This window comes from Tinamus guttatus, unplaced genomic scaffold (genome assembly GCF_059628265.1).
Source record: "Tinamus guttatus ecotype Peru unplaced genomic scaffold, ASM5962826v1 Tinamus_guttatus_pri_ptg000115l, whole genome shotgun sequence".
Taxonomy (NCBI): Eukaryota; Metazoa; Chordata; class Aves; order Tinamiformes; family Tinamidae; genus Tinamus; species Tinamus guttatus.
Genome location: NW_028288649.1, coordinates 4360058 through 4373954, shown reverse-complemented (window position 1 = coordinate 4373954; position 13897 = coordinate 4360058). Strand labels below are relative to the sequence as shown.

The 13897-nt window shown below is 46.1% G+C and overlaps 1 protein-coding gene across 2 annotated transcripts in view; it reads left to right on the top strand.

The window, feature by feature from the left end:
- SH3BP5 (SH3 domain binding protein 5) overlaps positions 1–13897 on the top strand; it is a 69394-nt gene that overhangs the window by 15977 nt on the left and 39520 nt on the right. Inside the window, exons 1-2 of one of the 2 annotated variants that reach the window (XM_088521124.1) lie at positions 11087–11177; positions 13129–13191. In XM_088521124.1, the coding sequence (XP_088377250.1) occupies positions 11097–11177; positions 13129–13191 (144 nt within the window). In that variant the 5' untranslated portion in view covers positions 11087–11096. Of the gene's footprint in view, positions 1–11086; positions 11178–13128; positions 13192–13897 lie in introns of those variants that run through there. The other variant, XM_088521125.1, reaches the window with a different exon arrangement.

The window sequence follows — 13897 nt, the reverse complement described above, 5'->3', positions numbered from 1 at the left end:
TTTTATTTTAATTACTCCTTGTTTCTATGGAGCACTAAAGAACACGTTGACAATTCAGATTATTTTTCCTACATGAGCTATAATGGCCTTCTCTAGCTCCTCATTACACTGACTATCGAGTTCAAATAGTTTCATACTTCTCTTCACAAGCAGATATACAGAGGATGTCACATCCACCTCTTCCCTTCCCCATTTCTTCCCACCTCAGTGAGCTCTGGGGCTGCTGATCCTAAATCTCGTTAATGGACCTGTGAGGCTGCGTGCAATGAAGCCGGACTCAGAAAGTCCTAGGTAAAGGAAGAGCTGGTGTGTTGTAGGCTTAGATCATGTTCCTTTTTACCAGCCAGACAGCCAAGGCAAGTTTACACATATTCGTGCAAAACCAGCACGTTCCCTGCAGACCAACGGCCAGCGCCTTTCTGTTTTCTGGTTTGGGGACAAGAATGTGTTTATTTAATAACTGATGGTATTTTAGGGTGAAGATCTCATCAGTAGATGTGTTAGAAGCACCTAGAAGAGAGATCTGCTCTCTTCTAGAGAAGCCACGCAAGACCACAGGTGCTAATGTGAACCGTGTGGCAGAAACACAGAAATCTCCTCCTGTTCCTGTCCAGGCAGTTTCTCATTGTACCCTACAGAGAACAGATTTCCTAGGGAAATCATTTGTCTTCCTACCACATGAAGGAATAGCTGTTGTTTATTGTGGGAAAACAGCCTGGAAATATATAACTTCTGAGGGCTTAAAGTTTATCTCTTGCATAAGAAAAGAAATTCAGGAGTTCAGGTCTGGAGTCCAAGTGTCAAAGTGCATTTTATGTGCATTTCTCAGTAAAATGTAAGTTTAGGAGTGCAGAGAAGCAGGGGGATATGGAGTAATGACAATCCAAAGGGGACTTCTGAGTCCTGAGTTTGACATTCATCATCACCAGTGTCCGAATTCTTAAAGTTTGGTTTATTTTAAAGCCATTTATTTACCTCATAGTTAAGTTATCATGAATCTAGGAAACAAATTAGCCACACATCTGTGTGCAGAGTGGTGCCATCAAAGCCTGATTATAGTAATTTGAAAATCAGATCTTATAAGCGAAATCTGTAGTATCTATTCTTATCAGGATAAAAAGCAGCACTGTGTTTGAAGAGGAATTGATCTAACTAGGCACAGTTGGGTACCAATTAGGAACAAATTCTCCCTATAAAAGCACAAGGAGGAGTGAGCAGAGGGTTGTGCAGCCTTTAAAAAGGAGCTGAAACAATGCCCTTTTTATAGTTATGTAAATCTCGACATATGAATCACAGACTGTACGGTACCCTCAGCACATGCTTTTGGGTGCAGGGAAGATGCACGGAGAATAAACAACCAAAGGGTGCCGAGCTGCTCTGCCCCAGCAGTGAGATACTGCAATGTGTCTCTTGCAGAAGAGATGCTGATTTTGTTTGGACCTATTTATGTATTTTAGGTAGAGATCCTGTTTCATCCGGAACAGCTGCAGTTGTAACCCAGTGTGAATGCAGGCCTTCATGTAAAAGCGGCATAGGATGTTGCTGTTTCCTCCATGGGGATAAGCTCAGACCTTCTGCATCCCACATGAGACTTAAACCCTTACGGCAGCATCGTCCCCTACGGCAGCATCGTCTCCAACGCTGTCAGGGCTATGGGCAAGCCCCCTGCTCTCCACAAACAGCCCCGGTGCTGCATCCTGGCTCTCGGTGGCTCTCCGGCCCCGCGCGATGCCCGTGGATGCGTCGCGGCTCCCTGGAGCCCAGCGGGGCTCTGCTCTGCGTGTGAGCGGAGCTCTGATCTGCTCTTGTCGCCGTGCCCGGGGGGATGCGCGTCCAGATGTGGTTACTGCTGTCACTGGGTGAAAAATACACAGTTCTGCCCTAGATCTGCTTCTCCGTAACACCGTGGTGGGGAGGGAAGGTGAAGAACCATCCCACCTACTCTCACTCCTGCTGGTATTTACTTACACGTGTGACAAGCTGTCATTTTTCCAGTTTGTGTGAAAAGGGACACTTAATCTCCCTTCCCCCTCCTCCAACCTTGCCAGCATGTTTGCTGCGAACAGATATAGATTTGTGTTCATTTCCCTAGCAGATGTCACAGTGATTCAAGGCAGAATGTGCTCGGGGACATGATTATAATTGAACTGTTCTCCAGGAAGCAGAGATGAATGTATTGCTATTTTCTACAATACTAGAGCTTTGCATTTCAGATCCTTGCTTTGGAGCTTTCACTTCACAGTTTGCATTAAAAGGAAGCAATACTTTCAACTCTCTTAAACACTTCAGAAGTTCTGCAAAACTAGATATAAATACCAAAAATAGCTGATCTGAAAAAATAACCTGGGTCGGTGCTGACCACCATGACTAGACTCTGAATGTCCCTGCAGAGGCACGTAAAGTTTCCAACGTGTTTTACATAAGGCTGGGTGAGATGCAGTGATGTAGCAGAGTGAGGTCAGTGTGATGCTTCCTATAGGGACTGTGTAGGGACCGCTTTTCTATTCAGTGCCACTGTGAGCTGATAGTTGCTTGCTATTTAGATGTAAGAAAGTGCCTATGAGTAGTTAATATATATACACATACTACTATATGTATATGTGTGAATATATGTATACATGAATCTTATAGCTATTTAGAATAAGGCTAATTTAAAGAGCAGGCTCCAGTCGCTCACAGTTTACTGACAGCGCTTACCTTCTTCCTTTCACATCTCCATCCAGTTTGGTAGGGAAAATCTCCAGCTGCTGCAGAATTGCCCCACACAGGCTTGGCTTTCGTGCGATGATACCCCTGGGGCACCACTTCCTCCTCCAGAAGCACGAGTTAATTATACAGCTGCCGCAGAATGAAGTGGGAGTCTAAGTGAAAAAGAGCAGGTAATTATTTAGCTGCTAACATCGCTTCTGCTGTGCTGCTGCAGGATAGCTGTGTAATCGATGTGCGCTGCCGCGACATCCAGCCCCCGGCAGCGCAGCTCTGGAGCCTGCGTGCTCTGCTGGGAGTTCCCAAATGCCTGCTGTTTTCTATCATTACAAGTGGGTGCTTGTGCACAAATACGGCTCCAGCTGGCTCTTGAGCAGCCTTCTCAGCACTTGTGGAAACAGCCTAGCGTTAGCAGGACTTGCCACCTTCCACCGTTTCCCATCCTCAGCACAAAGGAGACGCTGCTCCCTCCCTCCGGAGGGTTACGCAGCGCTAGGGCTGTGTGCGTGGCTGCTGGGTAAGGCTGAGCTCATTGCTGTGCAGGTGGGTTTTCTCCCCTGCCCGCGGTTGCAGGAGGGCTGCCTCTGAGGGCAGCGCTGCCCTGCGGCTGCCCGGCATCTGCTTTGCTCTCCTTGAGCGCTCAGCAAAACCTGCTCTGGAAAATCGATTCCTCCCGGCTGCTCGCGGAGGGTGTTCCTCTCCCTGCAACCCACTGTGCATCCCTGCTGCTGGAGACTGGCATGGGTGCCAGCGAGCAGCCTTGGTCCTTGTGTGGCCAGGCTGCGCTCTCACTGCAGCTTGGCTTGAGGAACCTCACACACTGGAGAAACATCATCCGTAGCCTGCAGTGATCTGTGCCCACCTGGATGTTAATGTCAGGCTCCCCCAGCTCCTCTCAGGCTGGATTTTCCGCAGGCCTGTGGCCTTATCTCTTCCTGCTGCCTTGGAGCTTGCCCCTGGAATATGCCCTGCCTCTTATGGCTGGGAAATGGCCTGTCCATGCATTGGAGCTGGAAAACAGGCGCCACTCTGATACGGTCACTGCCTGAGAATAAGGGAACTGTCACCTTGCCTCTCTGTGCCAACAGAGCGATGAGAGCTATGAGCGGCCTTTGGGGATGGGGAGGGCAACCGATTTGAATCCAGCCATCTGAAGTTACCCAGCACGTGTCAAATCTAGGTGCTTTGTGCTGGCGAGCCAGGCACCTTAAAAAAAAAAAAACACTAAATAAAATAATAATCTGGCCAGCAGCTGGCTCTTGCAGGGACTCCCAAGGTGTCTCTTGACTCTTCAGACTCTACAGACTCTTATTCAGTAGGATTTCCAAGGCACACGCTGCAAAACTACCCCCTCCCTGGATTTCAATGGAAAAGAACTAAATTTTAGTCTTTCCTAAGGTTAAGCATCATTCTGGGACCAAAAAAAAAAAAAAAAAAAAAAGACATGTGAATTAAAATAATCTGTAGTTATGGATTTGGACAAATGCTTCACTTAAGCCAGAGCTAATGGTAAGTGCTATGGAATAGGTTATATATGAACATGCAAAATCTCTTAGTGAAAGAATGCATCACCATATCAAGGATTACTTTTTTTTTTCTTTTTTGAAATTTTACTGAGGTTTTTTAAGGACTATGAAAAAAGACTCAGCTGTCAAGTAGGCAATTCAGATTCAAAATAAGAAAATGCCTTTTGCAGAACTAGAGGAATGGAGGAAGGATAAATGATGCCAAAAAAGAGAGAATTTAGAGAAGAGATTAAATCAGAACAACAACAAAAAACGCAAATCTTGTTTTCTGCCTTTGAAATCTGACTACCCTTCTGCAGTCATTTAACCTCTTCATAATTTCATGAATTTGCCTAAAAAGTTGAGATAATAATAGCAGTACAGGCCTTCTCTCAGTATCTCACCCAAAGCTACTTCTGTTAGCATTCTCTGGTGAAGCACCCAGTTTTACCATTGACTGTAGCTAGCCTGTCCTTGGAAAGTAATTTTTATTGGTTTATTGAATTTAAAGCTTAATTCTGGAATTTTTCTGCATCTGCTGGTAAGAGATGAAAATTTGTGGTGGTTCTGCTAATAGGGAAACTAAAAGCACGTGCTGCAAGTGTCAGTGATCCTGTTAACAGTAAAAGTTGGCCTTGTGCCTATAGAGCTCTTCAATTGATGGAGGTCTGAACTACTCAGCGTCACAAGACTCTTAAGACCCCTTTTTTCCCTGTTCTTATATAGCTGGCTTGGGCTTCTCAGACCCACATCAGTGTCCAGAGGCAATAGGGGTATTCCTTAAACCTCAGAAGTTCTCAAACCAGGGGGCAGTTTCGTATCTTTTTCTTTTGCAAATCTTGGGCTTTGGCTTCTTGTTACTGTCTCTGTTCCTCTCCCTGATCCTCAGATAACTCCAGCAGCCTCCACTTTATGTACTTGGAGATTCCCCCAAGAGAGGCATCAACAGCCAAGTGCTAGATGGGTGAGAGACTTGTGGGGAAGGGCTGGTGAGAGATGGGAAGGTGAAGATCCATCTGGGTATTACAGCTGAGAGAGCACCAACAGGACTGCATGTTGATAGTGGAAAGTTGGCATGCGAGGAAATAAGAAATGGGATGGCAGAAGGCAAAGGGAAGAAAAAAATCTCCTGGGGAGAGTGAGCAACAAATTCTGCCTCTGGGCAGAATGTGCTCCTGCACATTTCAGAGTGTTCCTGCTTTTGGATCCAGGCAGGATTCACAGCCTTGGGCTTGGGAAGCCAGCAGGAGGTGAGTGCACTCACTGTTGGGATGTGATGTGAGGGGAAGGACAGAGAGGCAACAACCGTAAACCAGAGCTTCTTCGCATGTTGTATCAAGTTAGCTGCTAAAACAGGCTCTACCTCACTCCTACACACAATGTGCTTGACTGCTTGATTTTTATGTAACGGGAAGCTCTGAAGAGTGTGACTTTGTCAGATAGTAGGTGGGGGACAGAAAATCTAGCTATTAATGGGAGAGAAGCAAGACATCACCTTTGCAAAGATGATATGGATGTCTTAATCTGAATCTTTTATTGAGCTACAGATTTGCACGTGTGTAAGGAAGGAAGCATTTGAATTGTAGACCCTGAGAGCCTTGCAGGCATCAAACTCAAATTTGTTCTACCAACAACTGTTTCTGTAATTAGAAACTTGATGAGTTCCTGTGTGCAGGCACAAGGTAAACAGACTCTGAGAGGCCTGGTCAACAAACAAAGAGCAGGATATATATATAAAAAATGGTGTTTCTCCTCTTACTGCTTAGGGGTCAGCCAAGTGTGGTTAGGAAACAGGGCAACTGTGCAAAGACCTTTCTTAATACCTTGCTAATGAGGCTTGGCTGCTGATGTGCCTGCGCTTCCCTGTTGGCTATTGGTCCATCTCTGCAGCTCAGGAGTTCCCATCCCATGGGAGTGTCAGGCCTCATCACATATTTCTCTGGATGTGGACTTGGGTTCTGCCTTTTCCCTTAGAATTTAGCTGCCTGTGATGATACTGAGGCCCCAGGGTCTCTCTGGATTTCTGCATCTATCTTGGTCTACCCAGGCCCTCGTGCTCCACGTGAAGTGTTCCTCTTTCTCAGCATCTTACTGGGCCCCCTTCAGCTTGAAATGTCCCTTCCCTCCGTTTAGTCGGTTGTCACCTATAAGAAGTAGGATTTGTGCAGGAAACCAAAGGGAAAGCATCTCTGGAGAGCTGCGGCCTAAGGGATCCTCTGATGAATGGTGTCCCTTGGGCTCCGGGCGTCAAGGGCCTGTGTTTTTCAGCTTTAGAAGGGAGATATTGGTGAATTTCCAGTCTGGCAGTGAGATTACCGAGAAGTGAAGGCTGTGCTGAGAGCGCATTTAGCCCCCACAAGGTCACTGTGGCGCGGGGCCCACTGCAGCCTGCGCACGCTCTGTGCTTCAACGCGTCCTCAGCGCCGCAGCGTGTACGGGCCGCCCAGGCTCAGCTCTCAGTGTCATATTTGGGGGTTATCTCCTAAAAGCTAGCAGGAGGATGCCTACTAATGTAATAAAATAGCCATGGGTATGGGGGCAGTATGAACATTAAGCAACGGCCTGGAAAAAGTGAGGTATTCTTTTGCACACTGCTAGTGTGTTATTTGGGAGTTATAGGGGATTCTTTAAATAAATGTTTGACATGTGGCTTATCTCGTTGTCTAAGGGTAAAGAGCAAGCGAGGAGGGTGGATATTTTCGTGCCAAATAGCAGCAACGTGTGTCCATCTCTGTGGGACATGGCTGGATTAGCAGGCTAGATGGAAAGGAAGGACTCCTGCCTCTTGTTTTGCCTCTCACGAGGCAGCGCTTCTTGCCTGAAGCCTTATTTGGGGTGCAATCCAGCGCCTTTGCGTTTAATCCTATTCCTGCTGAAACTCGTGGGAGGATACTCCTGAGTAAAGCAGGCGGCAGGGACCAAAGTGGGTTCATGCAATGTGAAAAAGGTGCAGTTTGGGGTTTCCCCCGTTCGGGTATCACCTACTGCAAAGCTGTTAGTCATGCACTATGTTTATATACACTGCACTACTTGTGTATATATTATGTGTATGTATATACAAAAATATATTGTATCCCATCTGTTGTATAAAGCATAGATACTAAGTTTCAGAACAATAAGAGAAGTAGCTCATGGGATACATAAATGCATACCCAGTAGAAATTGGCCCAGCAGGTCCAATTTAGATAATAATGCTCTTGCTTCGTTTTTGGAAAAGATATTAAGATTACTGTGGTTAGAAAATAGAATGGTACCTCCTCAACTGAGCCTCCTTTCTTTGTAGCCCTGTGAAGCCTGCAGGGTATCTTTAATCATCTTTAAAGGGTGCTTGTTAAAAAATAAGTTAAATTAAAGGGTGTTTTGGGAAGCAGTCCTTTGTACAAGCACATTCCCTGTAGGTGGGGAAGTCCAGTGTTGTTTGTACCGTGGTCCTGAGGCCCACTACTGTGTCTTTGCATGCACTGTTTGCATGCAAGTGTGTAAGGTGATGGCATTGTATAAAGTGGGGTAAAAAAAGAATAATTGATTTTTGGCACTTTTTAAAATGCAGAACACAAATGTGCTACATAACTTTGAGTACAAAAGAGGGAAAACTTGCTTGAGAAAAAAGCAAGAGGAAGTTTTTCATGCCGACCACTTCTTGGGGTTTAATACCCCACATGTGAATCCTGCATGTAGGGTATTTACAATCACCCATAAATGCAGTGTCTATCTTCAAACCCAGCTCTGTGCCTAGCCTCTTATCACCGAGGCTAACTCAGAGAGAACCAGATCTTCAAACATATTTTGAATGTGGATAAGATCCTCCTTAGTGTTTACAAATGTTTGGAACGTGTGCAATGTATTCCTGAAAGGCAGGAGAGCGTATGGAGTTTGGATGGTGACGGAGCGATGTCTTCGCTGCGCCTTGGAGGAGAGTGAGATGGTGGCTTTGCCTTTGAGTGAAAAGCTCCCTGCTTGGAACTAGTCTTCGCTGTAATATCACAAATGGCAGTGGGCTCACACGGCCCGTGGGATTACTTTAGTTAGGGAAACTACTCAGAGGATTTTATTCCTGCAGATGTGTTTATGGGGGCATATTTTGTGCATATTGTTTTCTTAAGATTGGGCTGTTTATACCTCTCTGGGTTTATTTAATGGAAGTTATTTAAAACAAAACAGTAACAGTATTTGAATATTTGGGGCTAACTGGAAGTACTCTAGCACCATATTCAAGGCTTTTCAGAGAAGAAGCATTTTTCCACTCCCCTTGAGAAAAAGAGATGCAGGATTCCTAAGAAAGCTGTCTCTCAGCTGGTTTTCACCACCAAGTTTTCCACAAGCTGCAAATATGTTTTCAGTAATCAAATGTAATTAATCCCAAAGCTCTGCTCAATATGGTCTAAAAAAAAGAAGATAGCAGAACTTGTTTTGAAGGAAGGAGATGCAGCTTGGATTTGTATTCCTTTTTTTTTTTTTTGCCTCCGGGGCTTAGGTGGAAACAAGTTTTCAGGGCAAGTGTGAGCAGAAATTTGAGTGCAAGACTAGCTTTAAAGGCAAACAGAAAAATCCTCTTCTTTAAAAAGCATTCAAAAGCTAACCTATGAAATATATGTAAAATTACACTATCCATTCCCTTCAATTTTTCTTCCTTGAATTTACTACCGCGATTAGTACATTTCCCCAAGTGGCTACATGCTGATCACTAATGCATCCTTCTTCCCGCACAATTTTATTTAAAATGCAGCTCTTAGTTCCCCAATGTCTATTCAAAAGAGATAACACCTGATCTACAAAATATCCTCTAGAAATGGAGAGGGAAATGTTTCTCCGTGCTACTTCCCCAATAGCTGTTTCTTCCTGCCTTAATTGTACAGCGCTTGATATTCAAATATCAAATGCTCCGAAACCAGGGTTTTGAAATACTGATACAACAGAAAGTCCAGGCTGCCTCGGTTGGGACTTTGGGGAGGCTTCGCTCGGGCGCTTCCTGCGCGCGTGGGCCCTGCGTGGGAAGCACAAAGGGCAGCGCAGCGGACTCGCTTGTTCTGCTGGGGGTTTCTGGCTGTTTACAGAGATTTGCTGCGATGAGATGACTCACGGCTTGGTGAAGGCAATACCCAAATGCCATCATCTGCAGTTTATTCCTTGTGCCAGACCGAGCAGAGCGGAACACGAAGTCTCCCTTCCCGGGATGCTCCTGGGGCTCCGCTTCCCTTGACACGTGACAGCAGTTCTAGGCAAAACTGCTTCTTTGGGAACAGAAAGAGCTGAGCATAAAATGAATATTTCTTCATGTGCACTGAATGCTTCTTCTTTCTCTTTTGCTCCGGATATCTCTCAAAGTCACTTTCTCTGTGTGCCTTATGTGATGCAACTTCTCCAACCCTGCAGAGCCGTCAGTGGGAGCACGGGCTGTGCCGGAGCGTTTCCCTCTGCATTCGCAGTGCTGCAGACCACATGGATTCAGAGGTAGCAAAGCTTTGCCTGCTGCTTTATGGAGCCTTCTTTTCTGGAAATGGAAGCAGTTACAGTGGGATTGCCAGCATTAGCTCTTCCACGTGCTTTTTTGTGCCCTTTTAGGATGGTTGGAGCTTGGGACATTTGAGCACTGCAGTCTCAACAAGACCCAGTAGGGATGAGACTTGCTGGGACTTGAGAGCTGGTGGCCATTTGTACGTGTGGGTTCCCCAAATGGACCTCCATAAGGGTAAAACTGTTGGGCTGGGCCATCCTGTTTGTTTTTCATTACATTATTCCTCCCACTGTGTAAAAATAAGGTGTTGTTGAACACAACCCATCTGCAGATCTGTTTCTTGATTACTGTTTATGATATTTGCAAATATTTGTGCCATTCTCTTCTTGACCCCATCTTTATTTTTGATTGCTTTACAATGTTTGGAAGAGCCTGAAGCCTTTTGCTTTACCTCCTTTTTCACCTTAGAACATGAATTTTTATCTTCTTTTGCTTTGCTGGGAATTTTCTTGGAGTTTTCAGTCTCTCAGATGAAGTTTCTTCACTCAGACTAAGAAGTGGCTTTTTTTTTTTTTTTGGTTACCCCTTTGAGGAGTCCCCTAACAAAAGCAGGGCTGAATCAGAAGTGATGCTTTTGAGGAGGAGATGCGTTCCTCGCCTCTTTGGGATCACTTGTTACCCACTGCACATGAGCGTGTCGTGCGGGGCTACCCGCAGGGCTAAGGAGAGCCAGGCCTGGTGCCCAGCTGCTGGCCAGGGGCAATATATTTACGTACAGTCAGTTCTTCCTGCAAGAAGTGGCTTTTCACCAATGCCACAAGGACACATCTTCACTCTGCCTTCTCCCACCGCGTCCAACCAATAGAACTGTCGCTTGCTCCACTGTTGCACACCACGAAGATTTACTAGCAGAGCCTGCAAAGGCAGGGAAAAAAGACCAAAAAAAATGACTAAAAAAAGGGCAAAAAATATAAAGCCATAGAGCATGTAGTGGGCATAGCCTGGCACCTGGAACTGCTCCTCGGGGCTTCATGCACTGCAGCTGTGGGGGCTTGGGGCCTGTGTGTCACTGCGTGTATATTATCATTACTGTAATTATTATCAAAAAAATAATTTGATAAATCAATAATAATAATTACAGTCAATAAGATATTTAACTGTCATTGTTTTATATTTATATTATTTTACATACTATTAAAATAATAATGATAATAATAACGAATTTAAAAAGCAAGGAAAGACGGGAGGAGGGGGCGTGGCTAACAGAGGGAGGGGGCGTGGCCGGTTGGAGGCGTGGTCGCTGGGGAGAGGGGGCGTGGCCGGGGTGGGGGCGTGGCCGTGCGGCGCGGCGGGCCCGCGGCGGCGGCGGGCGCGGGCTCCGGGCCGGGATCGGGATCGGGATCGGGATCGGGATCGGGTCTGGTGCCGCCATGGAGGCGGCGGGACGGCGGGGCCGCGCCGCCGAGGAGGCTCCGCGCCCCGAGGAGGAGGAGGTGGATCCCCGCATCCAGGTGAGCGCCGCCGGCGGGGGGAGGGGGTGCCTTAATTAAAATATATATATATACATTTCCATTTTAAATTTCGTATGTATATAGATATTGCCAATATCAATACATATATTTAAATGCCCGCGGCGGCCCCGCAGCGCCGCCGTCTCGCGCCCTTTGTTGCCCGCGGCCCCGGGGATGTTGCCGGCCCTCCAGGCAGCACCTTCCTTCTTTTTCCCCTTTATTTTCCCCCCCTTTTTACATTATTTTTCATTATTTTTCTTTCGGGCCGTGACAGCGCAACCTTGCTGGTGAAACAGGGCTGACGCTGAGGATTTCAGCAACGGTGACGGGAGAGGAAACAAGTATTTAATTAAAAAAAAAAAAAAAGGGAAGAAAAAGGCGCTGCAATGGAAGGTGGTGTTTCCCCGCTGTCAGTGCTGTGGAAATGCTCGTTATTCCGCCCTGGGCTTCAGACAAAGCTTTTCCTCCCCCAGATGGTGCTTTGACCTTTATTTGGTTGTTTTATTTTTTTTTTTCTTGTGCAAACTTCAGTGCATACTGTCATTCCCCCTCCCCAAATTAAATGTATTTATAGGTGTCTGCAGATCGATGGCTCTTGCCTGCGGCACCCTGGGGACCACAAGTATGTGTGAATGTCACTGGAGGGCCCTCCGTGCTGACATCCCCCTGCTCTCCTCCATCCTGTGCGTGGCTTTTGGGGGGCAAAACCCCCCAAACTCAGCTTGGCCAGGGAGGCCTTCGGTCCCCATGCAGCCCTGATTTGCAGCAGCCTGGCTCCATGAGTCTGATTTTGGCCTTGGGTGCTGCAGTTCATGATGTGCTTCCACCTGCCTGGTCTGCACATTGCCGAGGAGAAACGTGGGGTCTTGTGGGCTTGGCTGTTTGGTTAAAAGATGCTCTGTCTGCACCCACAAGAGTCAAAACTTTCTTAGCCTTATGGTGAAAAGCAGCAAAGCAATTTCTGTGCAAGCTTCGGAAAACAGGAATGTAAGCGTGCGTCTCCAAAATCCCAGAACCTGGGAATGAAATCCCTCCTCAGAGGCTAAGAGAAATTGGAACTGATTCCTTTTTGGTGGTAACTGTTGTAATCCAGTGGGAAGTAGTTGGAACGACGATCAGCTTGCAGTGTTGGGATCGTGATGTGAAACCTTTCAAGGCAGATCCTGTAATGCTGGTTGCAAATTAAATACCGATTTACTTAGGGGCGACTCCTGCCGCCATCGTAGCATCACGTCTGCATTAAATAGCGATATTGGCGTCTGCTCCCCGGGGTTGTTGCTTTTTGTGGTTAGAAAGCCATTAAGGACGAGCGCTGTTTTTACAACAACTCACTCACGCCAGCACCACCTCGGGTAAATATTTATTTAAGGGATTCAACCCCTTTGCTTTTGCTGTTGGAGAGCAAAACGTTGGCACGAAGGCTGCCTAAACACGCATGATTGCGCGGGGACCCACCGACTTGCTGCTTGTAAAATGGTTTGCCGAAATCCAGAGGAAATGCCTCCTTCTCGCAGCCCTTCTCCCGGTTGCCTCCCGTGATATCAGCAGCTTTCCTCTAGCCCCCTTGCAAAGGGCCTTCTGCAAACTGCCCCCCTGCAAAGCAGCACACGTGGACTCGATTCATTAACAAGCCAGAAATGCTTCTGCCTGGTGTTTATTTTTTAATAGAGAAGCATAAGCCAGGGCAGGAAATGTGCTGCCTTAAAATAAATCTACAGAGCCTCTACTTAGGCGGAAAAATAACCAGAGCAGCCTAAAAGGCCAGTGGCAGCAGTTCATCTAAATGTCTTGAGTTTTCCTGTTTTCACTGAATTCGTAAGCCCAGCCCCTGCGAGCTTTGTAGGGGGTACTGGGTTATAAATCACAGCTTGATGCTGAACTTCTCAGATTTTTTTTCTTTTTTTCTTCTCCTGATTTCTCACTGTGCATTTGTTTTTTTCTCTCTTTCTAGGGGGAGCTGGAGAAACTAAATCAGTCTACAGATGATATCAATCGCAGAGAGACAGAACTGGAGGTACAGACTTCACCTCATCCTTTCGTTCTCCCCGTGTGCGGGCTGCGCTTGCGTGCGGCAGGGCGATATTTTTTTTTAGCAGACCCTACTCTGACTTGTTCCATCCTGAGTGGTAATTTGGCAGCCAGGACCTGGTAGATAAATTTCACATGTGGAGGCTGTGCAGCGATGCTGGCGGTGTAAAAGCCGAAAGTGGAGCGCTCAGCCCCCCGCTGCCAAGCCCTATTTTTAGCTTGTGAAACTAAACTTAGTCAAGTTCTGTTTTGAGTGTCACTGGTTTAGGTTCGTGATCTTGTGATCTTAGGCAGTGAAAGTGCGTTTGGTTAAAACATCTTTAATCATATGGTTACAAGCCAGGATCTTCCCTGTTGTTTTCACTTGGTGGTGTTTTTCTTTTCTTTTCTTTTTTTTTTTTTTTTTTTTTGGTCATTGCATTCTCCATATGAAAGGTAATTAAAGGAAATTGGAAAGTCAAAGGAATTGAAAGAAGATTTGTGAGTCAAAGGAGAAGGATTTCTTGGGCATCTAAAAATCCCCAAGAGTAAGCTTTGCAGAAGTTGTTTTTAAAGCCCGAAATTTGAGCATCAAGTGAATGTGCGGTTACAGTAAAATTATCCTAAAGTGCTACTTTGTATTCAAAGTAGCTATAGTAACATTTGAAATTTCAAGGGAAGCTTCAAGTATTTTAAATACCGAATAAGAGCAC